General features: G+C 38.2%; 1 protein-coding gene across 1 annotated transcript in view; it reads left to right on the top strand.

Moving 5' to 3' along the window:
• Nucleotides 1–19155, top strand: part of LOC149835627 (calcium-transporting ATPase 5, plasma membrane-type-like) — a 64105-nt gene that overhangs the window by 39735 nt on the left and 5215 nt on the right. Inside the window, exons 16-25 of the mRNA XM_090009627.1 lie at nucleotides 11768–11878; nucleotides 11956–12126; nucleotides 13157–13216; nucleotides 14858–15019; nucleotides 15109–15225; nucleotides 15352–15450; nucleotides 15535–15672; nucleotides 15748–15848; nucleotides 16993–17038; nucleotides 17136–17270. Of these exons, the coding sequence (XP_089865753.1) occupies nucleotides 11768–11878; nucleotides 11956–12126; nucleotides 13157–13216; nucleotides 14858–15019; nucleotides 15109–15225; nucleotides 15352–15450; nucleotides 15535–15672; nucleotides 15748–15848; nucleotides 16993–17038; nucleotides 17136–17270 (1140 nt within the window). The remainder of the gene's footprint in view (nucleotides 1–11767; nucleotides 11879–11955; nucleotides 12127–13156; nucleotides 13217–14857; nucleotides 15020–15108; nucleotides 15226–15351; nucleotides 15451–15534; nucleotides 15673–15747; nucleotides 15849–16992; nucleotides 17039–17135; nucleotides 17271–19155) is intronic.

Raw genomic sequence — 19155 nt, 5'->3', positions numbered from 1 at the left:
AAAAAAGCTATTGATGCTCTGATCTATTAAATAACAAACTTTATATCTCAAAAGATGCCACTTTCTTAGAAAAATAAAATGGTTTTTTGCATAAACTAAATGAGCATATTGATTATTCATTTTTGTTTGACTTGTTGCCTCAAGAAAAAAGCATAGATGATCATGTTGAAAATATTGAACCTTCGGTTAATGAGCAACATGATCTTCATGAAAACTTAAATGAAAATGTACTAAATCTCACACAAATTTATTCTAGCAGAAATGAAAGTAATCCTCCTTGTGCTCTTGAGAAATTTTCTCAAAATGAGTCAATTCAAGAAACCTCTCAAAGAAGATCAAATCGTATTTCTAAAATACCTAATAGATTTGTATCTATTGATTCTTTTTCTCCAAATTTTTGAGCTTGTTTGCTTGCTATTCACTCTTTCCATGAACCATCTCATTCTAATGATGCTAACCAGTATGCTCATTGGAATGAAGCAATGGAACTTGAACTTAATGCACTTGAAAGGCTTAAACATGGGAAATCATTGATCCTCCAATTGGCAAGAAACCCATAGGAGTATCTGATGAAAAGAAAGTTTAGTAATGTATTAATTAATTTGAGATTTATCTCTTGTTATACTGACAATGTTCTTTTTGTTAAGAAAACAAGTGACTCCATTATTATTCTACTTTTGTACGTTGATGATATGATCATCACTGAAAGTGACAAAAAGGGAGTAAATGATGTTAAGTTCATGTTAAAGAAAACTTTTGATATATCTGACTTTGGATTTTTGAGATATTTTTTAGGTATTGAAGTGACATACTCTTCCCGATGATACATTCTATCTCAAATGAAATTAGCAGCAGACATTTATACCAAGTCAGGAGTATCTGATGAAAAGAAAGTTAAAACTCCTGAAGTTATCAATGCAAAACTAAGACTTGAGGATGGTGTTCTTCTTGAGGATCCAACCCCCTATCGTCAATTAATTGGATCTCTTATTTATCCATCACCCGTCCTGATATAGCTTATGTTGTTCATGCTGTAAGTCAGTTTCAGCATGCGCCTACTTCAGTTCACATGGTGGCCGTGATGCGAATTGTGCGATATATCAAAAATACCATCTCTAAAGGGATTTTCTTATCGTCTTTCTTATCTCTTGATTTAACTGCGTTTAATGCTGACGGGGGAGGAAATCCCAATGATTATATCTCAACTACCAGTTTTTGCATTTTTTAGGTGAATCTCTTATTTCGTGGAGATGCAATAAGCAGCAAAAGGTCTCACTATCATCCACTGAAGCTTAATATCGAGCCATGGCAATGACAACTATGAAAATCGTATGGCTTAGAAGTCTCCTCTGTGACATGGGCGTCCTCATTTCCTCCTTTACCAAGTTGTGCTGTGATAACAAGAGTGCGATCTACATCGCAAGCAATCATACTTTTCACGAGCGGACCAAGCATATCAAAATGCATTGCCATTATGTTCGAGACGAATATCTCAGAGGAACTATCACATTACCATATGTTCAGAATATCAGTTGGGTGACTTCTTCACCAAGGCGCTTCCAACTCCACGATTTATGTTTCTTCTTAGCAAACTTTCGGTCTTCTCCCCGTAAAGTTTGAGGAGGCGTGTTAGATTATGTATGTATATATATATATTATATACATATTTTTAATTCCTTTGTTTTTCTTGTACCCCCAAAACCTGATAAGGGGTAATTTGGTAAATCACCATGTAATTTTTTTTTTTTTTTGTATTTTTCCTTTTCTTTTCTTTTTTCCTTATTCTTTTTCTTTTTTTCTTTTTTATTTCTCATATTATAAAGACCACAAGGGGCCCCATGGGGCTCCCAACGACTAGATGGGAGCCCCCTTATGGTCCCTCCTCTTTAGCTTCCTCCTCTATAAATAGAGGAAGTTCTCCCTTGTATTGTTATGGATTTTTCACCCTTCACTCTTCAATATTATCAATCTTATGCTTTATAGGCATTTTGCCCCTTAGTAGGTTACGTTTGCACCTTTAGTGCTTGTGTTCTTGGCTCCTTTAAAGAGTGTGTTGTATTATTGGTGTTTCCGCTATTTTCATTACAAGGATCCTCTTAACAACCTCCATGTAACTAGTGCGTGGTTCATGCGTGATTTGGGATACCTGGTTGACAAAATAGACTATATCAGGTCAAGTAAAAGTAAGGTACTGCAATATCCCAACTATATTGCGATACATAGTTGAGTCCTCATATATATCTCTGTCTTGAGTGCTCAGCTTCTGATGGAGTATACTTGGAGTGGCTAGGGGACGACAATCCTGCATTTCTACTTTAGCAAGAACATCCAACGTGTACTTATGTTGAGTAAGTCAATGTATCTCCTTTCCTGTCAACTTCCACTCCAAGAAAATATCGTAGTTCTCCAAGATCTTTCATTTTAAACTTTTGATGCAGAAACTTCTTGGTGACATCTGTGTAACTTGGAATTCCCTGTGACAATGATATCATCCACATGTATCAATAGTAAGGTGATCGTCGTATCATCTCCCTAAATAAATAGGGAGTGATCTAATAATGATCGGGGGAAACCATTCTTTTGAATCTGAAGCGAGAAACTCTCGAACCATGATCGAGATGCTTGTTTCAGCCCATAAATTGCTCCCTGTAACTTACAAACATACTCTTTCGGGTCCCCTTCTGCCCAATGGGTTGCTTCATGTAAACTTCTTCCTTTAAAGTCCCATGCAAAAATGCATTTTTAATATCCAACTGATTTACTAACCATTCGTGCTCTACAATCAAGGATAACACTATTCGAATGGTTCTCATTTTCACAACTGGACTGAAGGTTTCATTATAGTCTTGCCCATACTCCTGCGTGAATCCCTTAGCCACAAATCTTGCTTTATATCTTTCCACACTTCCATTAGGTTTATATTTTATTTTATAAACCCATTTTGAGCCCACCATATTTTTATCAACTAGCCTAGTAACAATCTCCCAAGTGTTTCACTCATGCAGTACTTCTATTTCTTCATTCATTGCCTCAATCCATTTCCTTGAATTTACCGTCCGGTAAAAATTGATAGGAGTATTTTTGACTATTTTCATTTTCCAAAGACTATAAAAACAGTTGAAAATCCAAAGAAAATTTTTCATTAACTAACCCATTTTTTAATAGGATGTCAAATTCTATTTGATCTTCTGATATCAATCTGCTCTGTGGGACTAGTTGACATGTACTATCATGAGATTCTGCAACTTCATCAATTTCATGACAAGTGTTAGATTTAGGGTCTTGTCCTTGCTTGGTGGAAATAACACCCTTGTATCTATCTGCCCCAATCTCTGAAACAGAAGGTACAGACCCTTGTAAACAACACCCTTGTATTTATTTGACAATGCATGCCCTCTTTGGGCAGGGGAGAGGAGGAGAATAGAGGGAGTCAGAGAGGAGAGAGCGTACCTGAGGAAGAGTGGGGGGGGGGGGGTCTGGTGGAGGTCGATCGGCGTCGACTTCAGGAGGAGCTCAGTTTAAAGAATAGAGAATCGCAGGCTAGAGAACAAAATGTTCAACCCTCTTTCCCTTTTTCCCTTTTTTTTAAAGGATAGAGAATCACAGGCTGCCAGATTCAGGGAACTTAGTTTCTGAACCTTTTCTATACAGTCCAGAAACTGAGATTGACGTGATGAAGAATACCATCACACGTTAAATATACCCCCCTTTTTTTTGACAAGAATAGAAATGGATAGTCAAGAAGTAAATTTCACAGCATAGCAGTAAGGAATCATAAAAAAAAACTGTAGTATTCGAATATGCAAAGACAAACTTAGAGAAGATTGGGCAAAGGAAGATCAAGAAAATAGAATTAAAGAAAGATTCGGTGTTTCACGTGAATCAATTCACGTGAAATAGTCACCCACAGTCTGGGTTCAAGTGAATCACAAATTCACCAAATATAAAACCCATGTGAATAGGGTTCACGTGGATCGCAGTTTCACAAATATATAAAACCCACGTGAGATGTGGGTACATAGGGGATTTCAGAAAGGGGACAAATGGGCAAAGAGGAGAGGAACAGAAAGAAAGGGAGAGAGGAACAAAAAACCTCGATTTTCTGAACATCGACCTTGCCAAAATCCTTTTCAGCCTTTAGACGAATCTCGGCTCTGATACCATGTTAGTTTTTCACCTGTATAGAGAAAAGAGAGAAAGGGAGAGAGAGAGCCGAAGAAGGAATCCAAAAGAAGACTTCGGCTGTCATGATTTCTGTTATGAAATCGTGACCTAAAATATTGCTTTTATAATGTTACAATACAAAAGAATGGATCTGGATCTGGTGTATCCAGACCCGACAGTCTGGGTATGTTACATGGCTGTACACAATTTTTACATGGATCGACGTGGATCAGGTCAGATCCTTTTGCACCTTTTTCAGGGTGCACCGCGACTTGAGGCACCCTGGCAGAAACCGAACCCAGGCTGGTTGCCGCTATGCCAGCTTGGGACAGCAAAATAGAGTGGTGGACATCAGGTGGAGATGGCTCGATCCCTCCACCCCGCCAACCCAGTGAGTGGGGGAGAGGCAGACGAGGGGTTTGCCTAACCCTGCCTGTCTTTCCAGAAAAAGGAGGCAAGCGTGGGAGGATCAAGCCCTCCCTCCGGCTGCCCCTTCTCGAAAAAAATGATAGCAGCCAAGGGCTACTGCCGGTTTCGCCAGAGAGGAGGAAGCAGAGGGTGCTCAACACCCTCCCTCCTGGCGAGCCAGAGCTGCCACCATCGCAGGTGGCTTTGGTCTTTCAGCAACAAACATGGAAGAGAGGGGAGGGCAGCACGTGAGTAATTCCATCACTTCTGGAAAAAAATAAGGGAAGCGCGACACTCGAGTGGTGTTGCTGCTTCTGGCAGGGTGGCGACATTGAATGATGCTTCCGCCAGAGAGAGAGAGAGAGAGAGAGAGAGAGAGAGAGAGAGAGAGAGAGAGAGTCGGGGTGTGCCGACATGCAAGAGAGAGACGAGAGGGTTGCGGTGTGCCGGCGCGCGAAAGAGAGGCAAGGGAAGAGTGTCAGGAGGCAACCGGGGTCAGGGGAAAAAGGGAGTCAAGGGGGGGGGGGGTGTTGTGCCAGCGTGCGAGAGAGTCGGGGTCGGGCGTTTAAAAGACCCCCTTTCTCCCGTGGGGGTTTAAATAGATCACAAGGGGGTTGGATGTCGACATCCAACCTGGATCCAAACATTTAAAAAAAAAACATGAGATTATTATCCATTCCTTTGAATTTTGAGCAATATGACTTGCTATGCCTCGGTTCTACACAGTTATGACAAATAATATTTTTCTCTCATCATCAAATCGTTGCCTCCCAAAGGTATTTCTAGAAAAGTGAGGAGGCTTGTAGGAATAAATGTTGGTCCTTGTCTATGTGAGAAAGGAGTCCTTGACCTCTACACAGACCTCTCACCGAGAGAGAGAGAGATTTCAGAGAAAGGGTGTCAGTCCATCGTGGCTGCACCTTTCATTCTTTTAATATGTTGAGTATATAAAACTAGGGTACATAAATTCCCCTTAATAACATGCTAATTTACATTATACATTGATTAGGTTTGGACCCGATCCAGTATATAAATCAGGTCGGGTCCGGCATATACATAATGACGACTTCTTTTCAGCCTCCCTCAAGTTGTGCATGGTGCTGAACCATGAACAACTTGCCTTTCAGAAACCAAAATCTGTCCTTTGTCAACCCTTTAGTGAGGATGTCAGCAACTTGTTCTTCAGTTGGCACATACATGGGCTCAATCTCTTTATCTTCAACCTTTTTCCTAATAAAATGTTGATCTATTTCAATATGCTTTGCTCGACTATGGTGGATGGGATTGGAGGACATGTTGATGGCACTTTGATTGTCACACAGTAGCAATGACCGAGCAATCGGTTCTCCCATTTTTGTCAGGAGATGTCTTATCCATGTAGCCTCAGCCGTGGCAGCAGCCATTGATCTGTATTCAGCCTCAGTGCTTGACCTAGCAACCGCCTTTTGTTTTCTACTACTCCAAGATACCAAGTTTGCTCCAATGAGCTGCAATAACCGGATATTGATCGTCGTTCATCTGGATCACCCGCCCAATCTGCATCAGCATAAATGACGATCTCATGGCCTTCGCCTGGATCTAATTCTCTTTTCTTGTATACCAACCCATCACCAAATGTACCCTTCAGGTAACGAAGTATACGTTTGACTGCCTCCATATGTGACATACGAGGTTCATGCATAAACTAGGATACCTGATTAACCGAGTATACTATATCATGTCTTGTAAAAGTCAGGTATTGCAACATGCCAACTAAGTTGCGATACTTAGTGGGATCTCTATACATATCCCCTTCGAACTCAGTTTCTGATGAATGACACTTGGAGTTGTTAACGGCTTACAATTTGTCATGTCTGCTCTGCTGAGAATGTCCAACGTGTATTTGTGTTGAGTAAGGGTGAGTGTATCACTTCTTTTATCAACTTCTACCCCAGGAAAATATCGCAGCTCTCCCAAATCTTTCTTCTTAAATCTCTGATTTAATAGCTTCTTCACCCGCTCAATGTGACTTTTACAGTTCCCTGTGATGATGATGTCATCTACATATATCAATAGAAGAGTAGTGACGCCTTGTTCATTGTGAATAAATAATGAGTGATCCAGAAGGGACCGAGAGAAGCCATGCCTTTGTATCTCTAGAGAAAAACTGTCGAACCAGGAGCGAGAAGCTTGTTTCAAACCATAGAATTTTCTTTTTAACTTGCATACATATTTTTTGGCGTCTCGTTCTGCATTTCCAGTGGGTTGTTCCATGTAGACCTCCTCTTTTAAATCCCCGTGCAGAAATACATTTTTTACATCCAGCTGGCTCAATGTCCATCCATGTTTAATGGCTAGACTCAACACAATGCGAATGGTCCCCATTTTAACTATTGGACTAAAAGTTTCATCAAAGTCTTGGCCTTCCTCTTGTGTGAATCTCTTGGCTTCAAGTCTAGCCTTGTACCTTTCGATGCTCCCATCTAGTTTATACTTTATCTTGTACACCCATTTTGACCCAACAACATTTCTGTTTAGTGGTCTAGGTACAATCTCCCATGTCCCACATTCATGTAAGGCCTCCATTTCTTCATTCATTGCTTCTACTCATCTTCTAGAGCTCGCAACTTGATAGAACATGAGGGGCTCATCCTCTTTACTTATGTCTGTCAAGAACAACTGAAAATCCAATGAAATTTTTTTATAACTTACCCACCTGTCAAGCGGATGTCAAATCCGTGAGGATCTTCTGATATCCATCATCTCTGAAGCGGGATCAGATGGATCCGTACTTGTACAAGAAATGAATGAGGGCTCTTTCTCTCGCCGGGTGTACACAACACCCTTATACCTTGTTGGCTCCAAGTCATGTGTAACAGTCTCTTCCCTTTGAGTTTCATTGGCTGATTCCTCATGTGTCTCCTTCTGACTGCAATTTGCTGGACAGTCTACCTTGCCATTGGAAAAAAGTTTTGAATTTAACCATGGGTAGTATACCTCAACGCTGGGGCTTGAGTTATCAGCATAAAGGGTTGAATTAGCATTTTGATCATTAAAGTTCATTTCATCGAAAATTACATTCCTTGATATTTTGACACGCTTACTCAGGGGATCATAGCACCTGTACCCTTTGTATATCCTATAAACCTGCATTTTAAGGCTTTATCTTAGAACTTGTGCCTTAGTGAGTTGTCAATATGAATATAGCAAATAGACCCAAACACACGTAATTCATGATAATCAGGTTGTATGCCAAATAGAGAGAAATATGGTGACTTATTTTCTAAGATACTCATGGGCAGTCGATTTATCACATGAACTGTGGAGTGAAAAGCCTCAGTCCATAATGATACAAGGAGATTGCTCCCGTGCATCATGCTCATTGCAGTCTCAACAATATGTCGATGCTTCCTCTCAGCAATCCCATTTTGTTGATGTGTATGTGGGCAATACACTCTTCTCTCTATCCCATTATGTTAAAGAAAACTAACAAAGTCACTCGAGGAGAATTCACCTGGAAATTGAGAATGTTGGTAGAGAAATGATTTTGAACAAAAGAATGAAATCTCTGGAACAATCCAAAGACTTCTGATTTGTGCTTCATAAAAAATATCCAAGTATAACGTGAGTAACTATCAATGAAAATAAGATAGTATTTACTCCCAGAAAGAGAAGTAATTGGGGGCAGGACTCCAGACATCTGAACAAATGACCTCAAATGGCCTTGAAGCTCTTTTATTAATGGAAGCAAATGGTAAAATATGACTCTTACATAAATGACAACTAGAACACTTTGTATCAACGACCTCTGAACTCAGACTGGACTTAGGAATGAGATTATTCAAGACAAGTTTTTTCAATAAAATGACGACCACAATGGCCAAGATGACTATGCCAAAGTCTTGGCTTATTACATTCAGAAATAGCAAATATAAAATCAGGATAAAAAAATTGATGTTGGTGAGGCTTCAAGGATGAATAGTCGGAATGAATGGAGGAAGGATCTTCTTGAAAGATGTATATGTTGCCCCATCGTTTTCCTTCAGCGAATGTTTTCCTCGTGCGAAGATCCTTGACATAAACAGAAGAGGGAGTAAATTCAACTGAAGCATTAGTATCATCAACGAATTTTGAGACAGAAACAATGTTCTTTTGAATATTAGGTGCATGGATGACACTTGGAAGTTTAAGAAAGGACTTTGACATGGGTATAATGACATTTCCAATATGTGAGATTGAGTGATGAGATTTATCTCCTGTGACTATGATATTCTTACCAACATAAGGAGTAAGAGTCAAGAGTTTACCTACATCACCCGTGACATGAGTAGCTGCTCCGGAGTCGACATACCAAATTCCTTTGTCATTTTGCTTCATATTTAATCCTGCCAAGGCTGCCAACCGCAACTCCTTTACTTCTCCATCCTTCCTAGCCTCTGCTTGTGGAGCTTTCCCTTTGTTTTGAGGATTAAACCAACAATTTGCTTTAATGTGCCCTTTCTTGTTGCATAGGAAACAGGTGGGAATGAGTCTTTGTCCTTGTATATTGGGTGTTGGAAGTATCCCACGACCTCCATAGATATTTCTCTCTTGGCCTCCCTTTCCTCGAAAAGAACTCCCTCGTCTTCGACCATAACTCATTCCCATAGCTAGCACATCTTGTGTTCCTGAATGTCCATGAGAATCTTCAGAAGATCCTTTCAGAGTCATTTCATATTGCAATAATTTTGCACGAAGATCTTCAAACTTTGGAAGTTCTGGTAAACATAGTAAGGTTGTCGTCATAACATGATAGTCTGGCCCCAATCCACTCAAGGTTTGTTGCACTTTATCTTTTTCACTGACAAGACACCCAACAATAGCCAGCTGGTCTGTGATGCCTTTCATTTTGTTCAGGTATTCCATAATAGACATGGAATCTTTCTTCAGCATTTAAAACTCTCGCTTAAGAAACATAATAATTCTTGCCTCAGAAATTTGTGAATATGTTTGAACTAACTTATCCTAAAGTTCCTTGTCCGAACAATCATCAGGAAGGGCAACAAGGACCTTCTGTGAGAGAGTTGAAGTGATGTATGCCACTAGCGATTGATCCCTCTTCATCCAAGCAACATATTCTGGATTCTTGTGAAGAACAACAAATTGTTCTCCTTAACGTCCGCTTTTTCCTGCGAAATGAATTCTGGAGGCGGTGGATCCGATCCATCCAGATGACCAGAGAGGTCCTGACTCTTTATAAATGGGATGATCTGTCTTTTCTAGGTTAAGAAATTGGAGTTATTCAGTTTTTCAGAGACTAGTTAACCGAGAAAGCTTGTGGACAGACATGACTGCGCATGAGTAAAATCCATTTGAGAGAAACCTGAATTGACACTTGGGTATGAGAAACAAAACAGAGGGCTCGGCTAATCAGCTTCAGATGGTAGAAGGATGTGTCGACTAACCGGACACTCGGCTAACAGATGGTAGAAAACAAGTTCACGTGGTGGTACTCAGCAAACAGAAAGAGAAAAACAAAAAGGAATAATGCGTTTCCAGAAAATTCGATCAAAAATAATTTCATAATCCACGAAACAACAGAGATTAACAGAAATTTCAGAAGTGCAGATTTTAAAAGATCAGAAGAATCACAGTGATCTGAAATGAAAACAGAGGTATGATTTCAGATTAAGGGTGAAAGAGGAACCTGCACTTTACGTTTCCAGATTCACGTGGAGGTTGAGTTTCTCACAGATTAAAGGTGGAGGTCGAGTTTTTTTTTACAGATTCATGTGCCTGTCATCGTGAAACAAAAACGAGGTCTGTTACTGTGAAACCGAGATCAAGCTTTTCACACCCAGACATGGTTAGATCCACGTGCTTGTCGACTTTCACGTTGATAGGATGAAAATGAGGCAGCTCTTCACTCCCAGACGTCACGCTGCTCTGATACCATGTGAGAAAGGAGTCCTTGACCTCTACACAGACCTCTCACCGAGAGAGAGAGAGAGATTCCAGAGAAGGGGCGTTAGTCCATCGTGGCTTCACCTTTCATTCTATTAATATGTTGAGTATATAAAACTAGGGTACAAAAATACCCCTTAATAACATGCTAATTTACATTATACATTGATTGGGTCTGGACCCGATCCAGTATATAAATCGGGTCGGGTCCGACATATACATAATGACGACTTCTTTTCAGTCTAGAGACTGCCAACACATTGTTTTTGTACTCCTTAGATTCAATTAAGGATTTTAACTTGGTTTCTACCATGCATAGTTGGGCCAAAATTTCATGTAAAGGTGAAAGCTTTTCTTTCTTACGTTACATGATAGAGCCCCGTACGTGTTCAAAGTCGGGCCTAAGACCTCTCATGAATTTGAAAAAATTGTTCCTCAGGGATTTGATTTTCCCTAAGGCAAACAATGTTAGGGGTATCTCAAATAGGCCCCATGTTAGCCATTTGGTCCCATAGTCTCTTGAGAGTTCTATAATACTCTATAACACTTTTTTTCCTTGTTTGCAATTGTGAATCTTATCTTGCAACTCCCATTTATGGGCAACATCATTTTAAGTGTAGGTTTGTTTGATGAAAAGCCACTCTTTGTCGACTCTTTCAAACTCCTAAATATTTTCACAAGGTTCTTCACATATACTTCCCATAAATAGGGACAAAACCTTAGCATGACCAACTTCCCATTCTTTTAAAGCCTTTTTATAGTCCAAAAGTGCCTTTTCTCTCTCTTTGCCCTTAAGGGTTTCTTTTTTGGTTACTTGATCTTCCCTACAAGTAGATTTAGTGAGAATATATTGAGGTTCCAATAAGGAACCGTCAACATATTCCCACAAATCTTTGCCACTTATTATAGTTCTTCTCATCAAATTTGACGGAAACAGCCGTAACCACTTCTTTATCCGCTATAGTACCAAGAGAAGAATAGAGTAGAAAAAGAGAAGAGGTAGAGAGAGAAGATAGATAGAAAGAGGAGGTATTTTTCACATGACTATATATACTTTAACATGATCCTCGTCGGTGTTGCATGATATGTGCTTCCTTGTCTTTCAATTCTGTGGTGTAAAGTGTAAACTAACTGTTTGTTAACATGTTCTGGTTCCAATGTATATTTTCTGTTCATGTCTTTACTGGAAACCTACCTGGGTTCTTTATTGCTTGTCCTGTTTTCCAGTTAAGGTTTCTCTATATTCCTCTGCATGACACATTGTTAACCACAGTCGGACTCAGACATGCATATACACTGGAAAGGTGCTGCTGAGATGGTGCTTGATTCCTGCACTCAATATCTTGATCAAGATGGTTCAATTCAGCAGATTAATCCTAATAAGGTCAAAATGTCTTTGTTTTCAATGAGTTGTTCTTATCTGGGATAATATTAAACAGATTAATTGTTTCGTCATCGTAGGTGAATGAATTTAAACATATCATTGAAAAGATGGCAGGAGAAAGCCTGCGTTGTGTTTCCTTTGCATTCAGACAATTTGATGTTAAAAAGATTCCAATCAGTGTAGTGCAGCGTGAACAGTGGGTAATACCAGATAATGACCTAGTTTTGTTGGCAATTGTTGGAATAAAAGTAAGCCAATTTTTTTTTTTTCAAAAATGGTGCTCTTATGATATGTGAAGTAATTCATTTAGCATATAAAAAATGTAATTTATTTCCCTCATTTGGTTTACACTATATTCATACAACAAAAAAGTATCAATTTTGGAGAATCCAGTTGTGACTGTTATGTTATTGTCATGTATTTTTCTCTTTTAACACTAATCTTATACTGAAAAATCAATTAAAAGCATGATCGATGTTAGATGGAATTTGTTAAGTTATGTGGTCAGACTAATAATGACTATTATGCTATTGCTCAAACTGTTGCTTCCTCAAGTAGCACTTCCTAAAGCAATGCTTGCATAGTTGTAAGATGCTAGTTCAAAAATTAAGATGGAAATATTGGTCTTTGATATAGAAAAGGTTTTACCTGAAACTGTGGAACACTTGTTTCCACACCGCAGATGCAGGATCCAGTGTGATTGAAATTGAATACAGAAATGTTCTTTATGAAGTCAGATGCTTTTTATGCTTCCTAGTGGATTGATACAGATATTTGTCACTGAATGAATTACATGTGGTGTTGGAAGTTAGGTTTCAATTATCTATGATCTGTTTGCGAATGTTGAGCATTGTTGTTACAAATGAAATTAGCGGTTACATTTTTCGTACGCACTCATCATTATTCCCTTCCACTCATGGACTATAAGAAGTTTTAAGTTTTGTATCGTCACTTTCAATCTTAAATTAAATTAATACTGATAATGAATTGGGGACAGATGGTTATGTTGCCCTATCATCACCAAGGGGTCTTGGGTTTGAAGCCTACAGGGGTATTCCCAGCTTCCCTATCAGAACAAAAAAAAAGTAAAAAGAATACTGATGATGAATCTGTATTTTCACATTTATTGTTTGCTATTTACTTAGTTGGCTGTATGAATATCATTTTGTCTGTGACCATCTGAAGTTGACAAAGTTCATTCTCATTTCTGCTGCTGTTAAAGTCCTGAAGTTTTAGTATGTGTGACAGAATGCACTCGATTTCTATCTTGTCTTGCAGGATCCTTGCCGTCCAGGTGTGAAAGAAGCAGTTAGGCTTTGTAAAAATGCTGGAGTAAAGGTGAAATCCATGCTTATGTGTTTGCCATCATTTATCATCAGATTAGATGCTTTCTTTCTGTTGATATAGCAATATTTCTTGCCATTCAACTGTTAGGATTTAGTGTGCATCATTTGATAGTGTGATTATAGGTGGTTTTCTACATCATTCTACCATTGTTGAGTTGTTTTCTGGCATTATCTTATCTTTTTCAGTCTTTCACATTGATAGTGTCAGAGTGCATGTGTTTGTGACCTATATTATTGAAGGCAATTTCTCGATGAGGGTTTTTCTTGTAGTTCTTTTCGAAAGTGATTTTTGTCGGGGAAAATATTGACAATTCAAAAAGTTTTAAATATCTAAATAATAATAAAAGATAAGATAATAATAAGTCATGCATTGTTTTTCTTGCAAAAATATAAAGAAACAAATTTTAAAAGGTTTTTAAAATGTAAAAGAAACAAAAAAAGAAAAAAGTAGGATTAAAATATAAAATTATGTTTTTTTCCAAAATATCACTTAAATATCTTGATATTATTGATGGAGTTTAAGTTCTGGTGATATTTTGAAATTATCGCGATTTATTGCTGATAATTTCGTGTTACCCTAAATTACTGATTACTGTGAAAGTTTGAAAATATTGGTGATATTGTTGATGGGCAGGTGTGCATGCATGTGTGTGTGTTTTGGGGGGGTGGAGGAGGGGGCGATGCATGTGTGTAATGTCCAGAAAAATAATGGGAATCTGTACAGGAATCAGAAACATGAAGCACTCCAAATTTTTGAAGGATTTGGGAAGTGGAGTGCAGAATGGCTTAGGAACCGGTATGAGGAACTGTATGAAATATTGATAAGAAATATGGATCACAATCAATAAATATATCATTCTATTAGAGATTTTGAAAAAAATGTTTAGGTCTCTTGAAGGAATAACATTATAACACACTAATATACATTCAGCAAAAGTACAAAATATTCAAAAAACAAAACTTCTTAGGATTGCTTTGGAGTTGAAGACACCAAACACATAATAAAAGAATTTATGCATACTTTATCGTACATATTATAAATCTAGGAAACTTCACTTAAGCATAACAACACAAGTCAATTATTATATGATAATTTTGAACAATAAAATAGTATGGCATCTCAGATTTGATTCTTGACATTCAAGAGACTGGTACCCAGCTAAATAATGTTTTTTTTTCTTAACCCAAGTTCGAAAGGAAAGAGAGAGTTGTATCAACAGTAAGCCCTCGCTACAATAAGATAACAATAGCAGCTCTCAATAATCATTTGAGGGGCATGTTAACAGCACAAAATAAAGCCTATAAAAAATGAGTTAAAAACATACAACATAAAAGAATGGTCAAATAGGGCCTTATGATGTTCTTATTTGTTGGTTAGGGACGGAACCATATCGGGGAATTGTGAGTTCCACACTGGGGAATCATCAGTCCCATTTTATGGGAATCACAAATCTCATTACCATGAATTGTGGTTCCAGACTGATTCTGGTTCCCGCTTCCAAGGAATTGCTATTCCTAGTTTGTATAAACGATTCTGGGAACAATGGTATAATTAATAACATTTTGTGCTTGACAATATTTTGGAATATGTTGGGTTCTCATTCTTAGCATGACATGATGTGAGTCCTTGTAGGTACGTATGGTTACTGGAGACAATATTCAGACAGCAACTGCTATTGCTTTGGAGTGTGATATTCTTGAATCGGGGGCATTTCAACCAGGGGCAATTATTGAAGGAAAAGACTTTCGCATTCTTTCAGAATCGGAAAGGCAGCGTGTTGCACGTGAATTATCTGTATGACCCGATTTGCTTCTTCAGGTTCACAGCACACTTTTTGTTGTCTAACCACAATACTTAGACATTGGGCTTATGTTTGATGCCAGGTGATGGCAAGATCTTCCCCTTCTGACAAACTTCTACTTGTGCAAGTACTGAGGAAGCAAGGAAATGTGGTCGCTGTTACGGGAGACGGTACAAATGATGCTCCTGCATTGCATGAGGTTGGATGATTTAATATAATGTTGGATTATCTGAAGGTTTTTTTGTGGCAGTATTCAACTTTATTGGATATAGTCTCATGCTAGTGGGTTTTTTCTTTTGTTTTTTTGTTCATTTGTGTCATGTAGGCGGATATAGGTCTTGCAATGGGTATTCAGGGAACTGAAGTTGCCAAGGAAAGCTCAGATATCATTATATTAGATGACGATTTTTCATCAGTTGTAAAGGTGGTGTAATATCAACATACTTTCCTGATTAATCTTGTGGTTATGTTGAACATGGATTCCTAATGTGTTTCCTTTGTGATCCAGGTTGTCCGTTGGGGACGTTCTATATATGCAAATATTCAGAAATTCATACAATTTCAACTTACTGTCAATGTTGCAGCTCTTATAATAAATGTGGTTACTTCAATTTCCACTGGGGATGTGCCTTTAAAAGCTGTGCAGGTTTTTATGTTTTTAACTCATTTATATTGCCTGTAATTGTATATTTTATACTTCTTACTGATGATATATCTACAGCTTCTCTGGGTTAATCTCATAATGGATACACTTGGAGCACTTGCCTTGGCTACTGAACCACCTACAGATGATCTCATGCACAGACCCCCAGTTGGTCGAAGGTGACGAAGCTTTCTTGATTGATTAGTTCTTTATTTTTCAACTTATTTGGCATTTATGAATATGGGTTAAATGGTTAGAGTTGTTTTAAGTAATGGCTTCCACTTCCTGAGTTGTTTTTAGGAATAGTCATAGTTTATGTACAGGTGCGGGTACATATGGTATGATGTGAGAATTTTTAAAATTATGGGTACGGGTTATGGCTATATATATATATATATATATATATATATGTGTGTGTGTGTGTGTGTGTGTGTGTGTGTGTGTGTGTGTGTGTGTGTGTGTGTACTGTACCACCATAACTTACGGTGGTGCACCCTTGATCTACATAGATCTAAGCTCCAAATACCAAATCTAACATTTGGATGATGTTTAGCATGTCCTATTTTCTATTTTCATGTGTTAAAATTAACTCAAATGGGATATTTTATACCATTCTAAACCACCCCTATTTTCATGAATTGTGAGCCGTTGATTTTTCACCATATAAAAAATGAATCTGATGGTGTATTGGACATGATAGAACCTTTTAACATATTAAATACACTATATTAAACACACATGTATGGTTAGATTTACCGTTTGGTGGCTAGATCCATATACAAACAAGAGTGTGTACCACCATAAGGTATCATGCTACAATACCACCATATATATATATATGTGTGTGTGTGTGTGTGTGTGTGTGTGTGCATCAAGCAAGAATTGATGCAAAAACCCTCTTTATGCACCTTAAAGATTGATGTAAATGATTATGAGCCCTTGCATAAACCCTTGCTCAGCCGAAGCTGGGCAACTCCCTGGGGCCAAGGGGTGCACTACAGGCTTACACCATCGGGAAAGCGACCATAAGTACAGTAGGCTGGGCCAGCACGACTAGGCCTCAGATCCCGAGGGTGGCTTTCCCATCCTTGATGAAAAAAATGATTCTGCTGTTCTACGTAACATGAACGTGTCGGGTTTGGATCAGGACATGTCCCAAACTGGTCTGACCTGTACTCATGTAGACAGGTCGACATGGGCATAGCACCCTTCTGGAAGTGTCGATGTCACAGGTCATATTGGTGTCCCTTTTTTGAGTTTGAGTCTACCAAAGACATCTATAACCAACTTCTGCTTCATTCTGTCTGTTGTTATTTTCCTCAGAGAACCTCTTATTACCAATGTTATGTGGAGAAACGTCGTCATACAAGTAAGTGAGTTTGTACTTATGGAGGCCCAGAAGCTTGAAGAATATTATTCACTTTTTTTTTTTCTGTTAACTGGTTATTGATACCTCAGAATTTTAGGCACTCTATCAAGTGACAGTTCTCCTCGTACTCAACTTTGATGGTATACACATCTTGTGCCTTACCAATAAGCCAACAGCTGATGCTGAGGACGTGAAAAATACCTTTATCTTTAATGCATTTGTACTGTGCCAAGTAAGTTGACTGTCACATGATGAAATATAAATCTGCTTAATGAGATTCACAAGCATATTGGTTATTGCAGTTATACTGACACATATTGTGTAATAGTTGTTTAGTTGTGCTACCACATAATTTGCATGGGTTAATAGCAGTTGGGAAAGAAATCAAGAAACTGGTTAGGGGTCATTTGTTTCACTTACACATGGAAATGGGGGTTTACATATGAGACCCTCTATTTTTCGTATCAAGATTAAACAAACATGCAACTCCATTTTCTTGTGGAGTCGTCCACAATCATCATGGGTTTCTTTTCACATTGGCCATGCATTTACTACGTAAATCCGTACCCCCTCCTCCGGTGAATGGATTTACATATGCATTTTTTCACACATGGGAGGCCGTCCCATCACGGGATGCCTTTCAAATGGAGTATTTTCTTATTGGTGGGAATGAAACAAACGACCCCTTAATGTTTTTGAAAAAAACTGCATGGTTCTCCTTATTTAAGTTGTACCATCACTTAATGAATACCAGTCCTAATGGAGTGTTAAAGACTTCTTGATCTCAAACATTTATGAGGAAAGAACATCTATGCCAGTATCTACCATTTGTTCTAACTAGACATACTTAGACTGCTTTGATACCTGACCCTCATAATGTATAGAAGATACCATGAAAACATATTCAATCCAATGCCATGTGACCCATGTCCAGTAACAGAAACAATAGAACAATCACTGAAGATGATTTGAGGGGGTTACAAGACAAGTGGATTTTGGTTGCCAGTCCAGTTATTAAGTTGACTGAATATTACAGGTATCTCCTGCTCATCAAAAATGGTCTTGAACTACAGTTGGTTCAGGTCTAATTCGATCATCTCAGTTCAAGTGGCTTGATCTGAACTATGATGTTCTGGCTATAAATGGCCAAGTGGTACACATATTTGAACCCAAAACCTCATTTTATATTCTATTGGTAGTTGAGGACCTAAGAGCATGATCCATGACCTAATGCTTGAATCTTTTTTAATTTTATAATGTTGGGAAATATGAGAAAAAGACTAAAAGTAACGACTTGTATTAAGAAAAAGATTTATACCCTACATATGCGAAGTGATAAATTGAGTTCCCACTTAGGCATTCAAAATTACAAAGTTGCCATTAACTAGACAAATGAAGTTCAACTAGTTACTGTATCTTACCAAGTTTTGTGAGCAAGTAAAGACTAGGGTCTTTTTTGCTTGTTGTTCCCATCGTAAAAATATTCAACCAACATGGCAGAATAAGTAATCATGATTATCATGTATAGATAGATTGGAGACAGCCACATGCCACAGTCATCAATTTACAAAATCATGATGGATTAAAGATCCAAAGTAGTGATATGCTCCATTTCATCCTTCCCTAGAGCCTCTGTTTCTACAGTGTACTGTTTTCATCCTATATTTTCAATGTTTTCTCATATTACTTACTCCAAAAAGAAAGCATCCCTAGTTAGTGCACAAAAGCGTTTTCTAAGGTGCAGACAGAAGCACCAACATGGTCCAAATTAGTGAATGATTAGCAAGTAGCAGCTCATGCACTCACGAGTTGGTGACTGATGAACCTGACACATGTGTAAGTGCATGCACACAATTTTTTGCTGCCAATTATTATTAACAGAGAAACTTGGATGTATTATAATTATGTGTGTGTGCTTCTCTCTCTCTCTCTCTCTCTCTCTATATATATATATATATACATGCAGTGGTTTTTTTAGATTTTTTTTTTTTGTTTTATTTTTAAATTCTAACTGTACAGACGTGATCTACGGACTTGATTTTATAACGATCGCCTCTTGGATCATTCAAATCTGACACATGGGTGGGTTTCATAATGTTTGAAAAATCAACTGTCCA

This window comes from Nuphar pumila, chromosome 6 (assembly GCF_984573655.1).
Source record: "Nuphar pumila chromosome 6, dmNupPumi1.hap1.1, whole genome shotgun sequence".
In the NCBI taxonomy this organism is placed as follows: Eukaryota; Viridiplantae; Streptophyta; class Magnoliopsida; order Nymphaeales; family Nymphaeaceae; genus Nuphar; species Nuphar pumila.
Note: the sequence above shows the minus strand (reverse complement) of the source record. Positions and strands in the feature narration are given on the sequence as shown.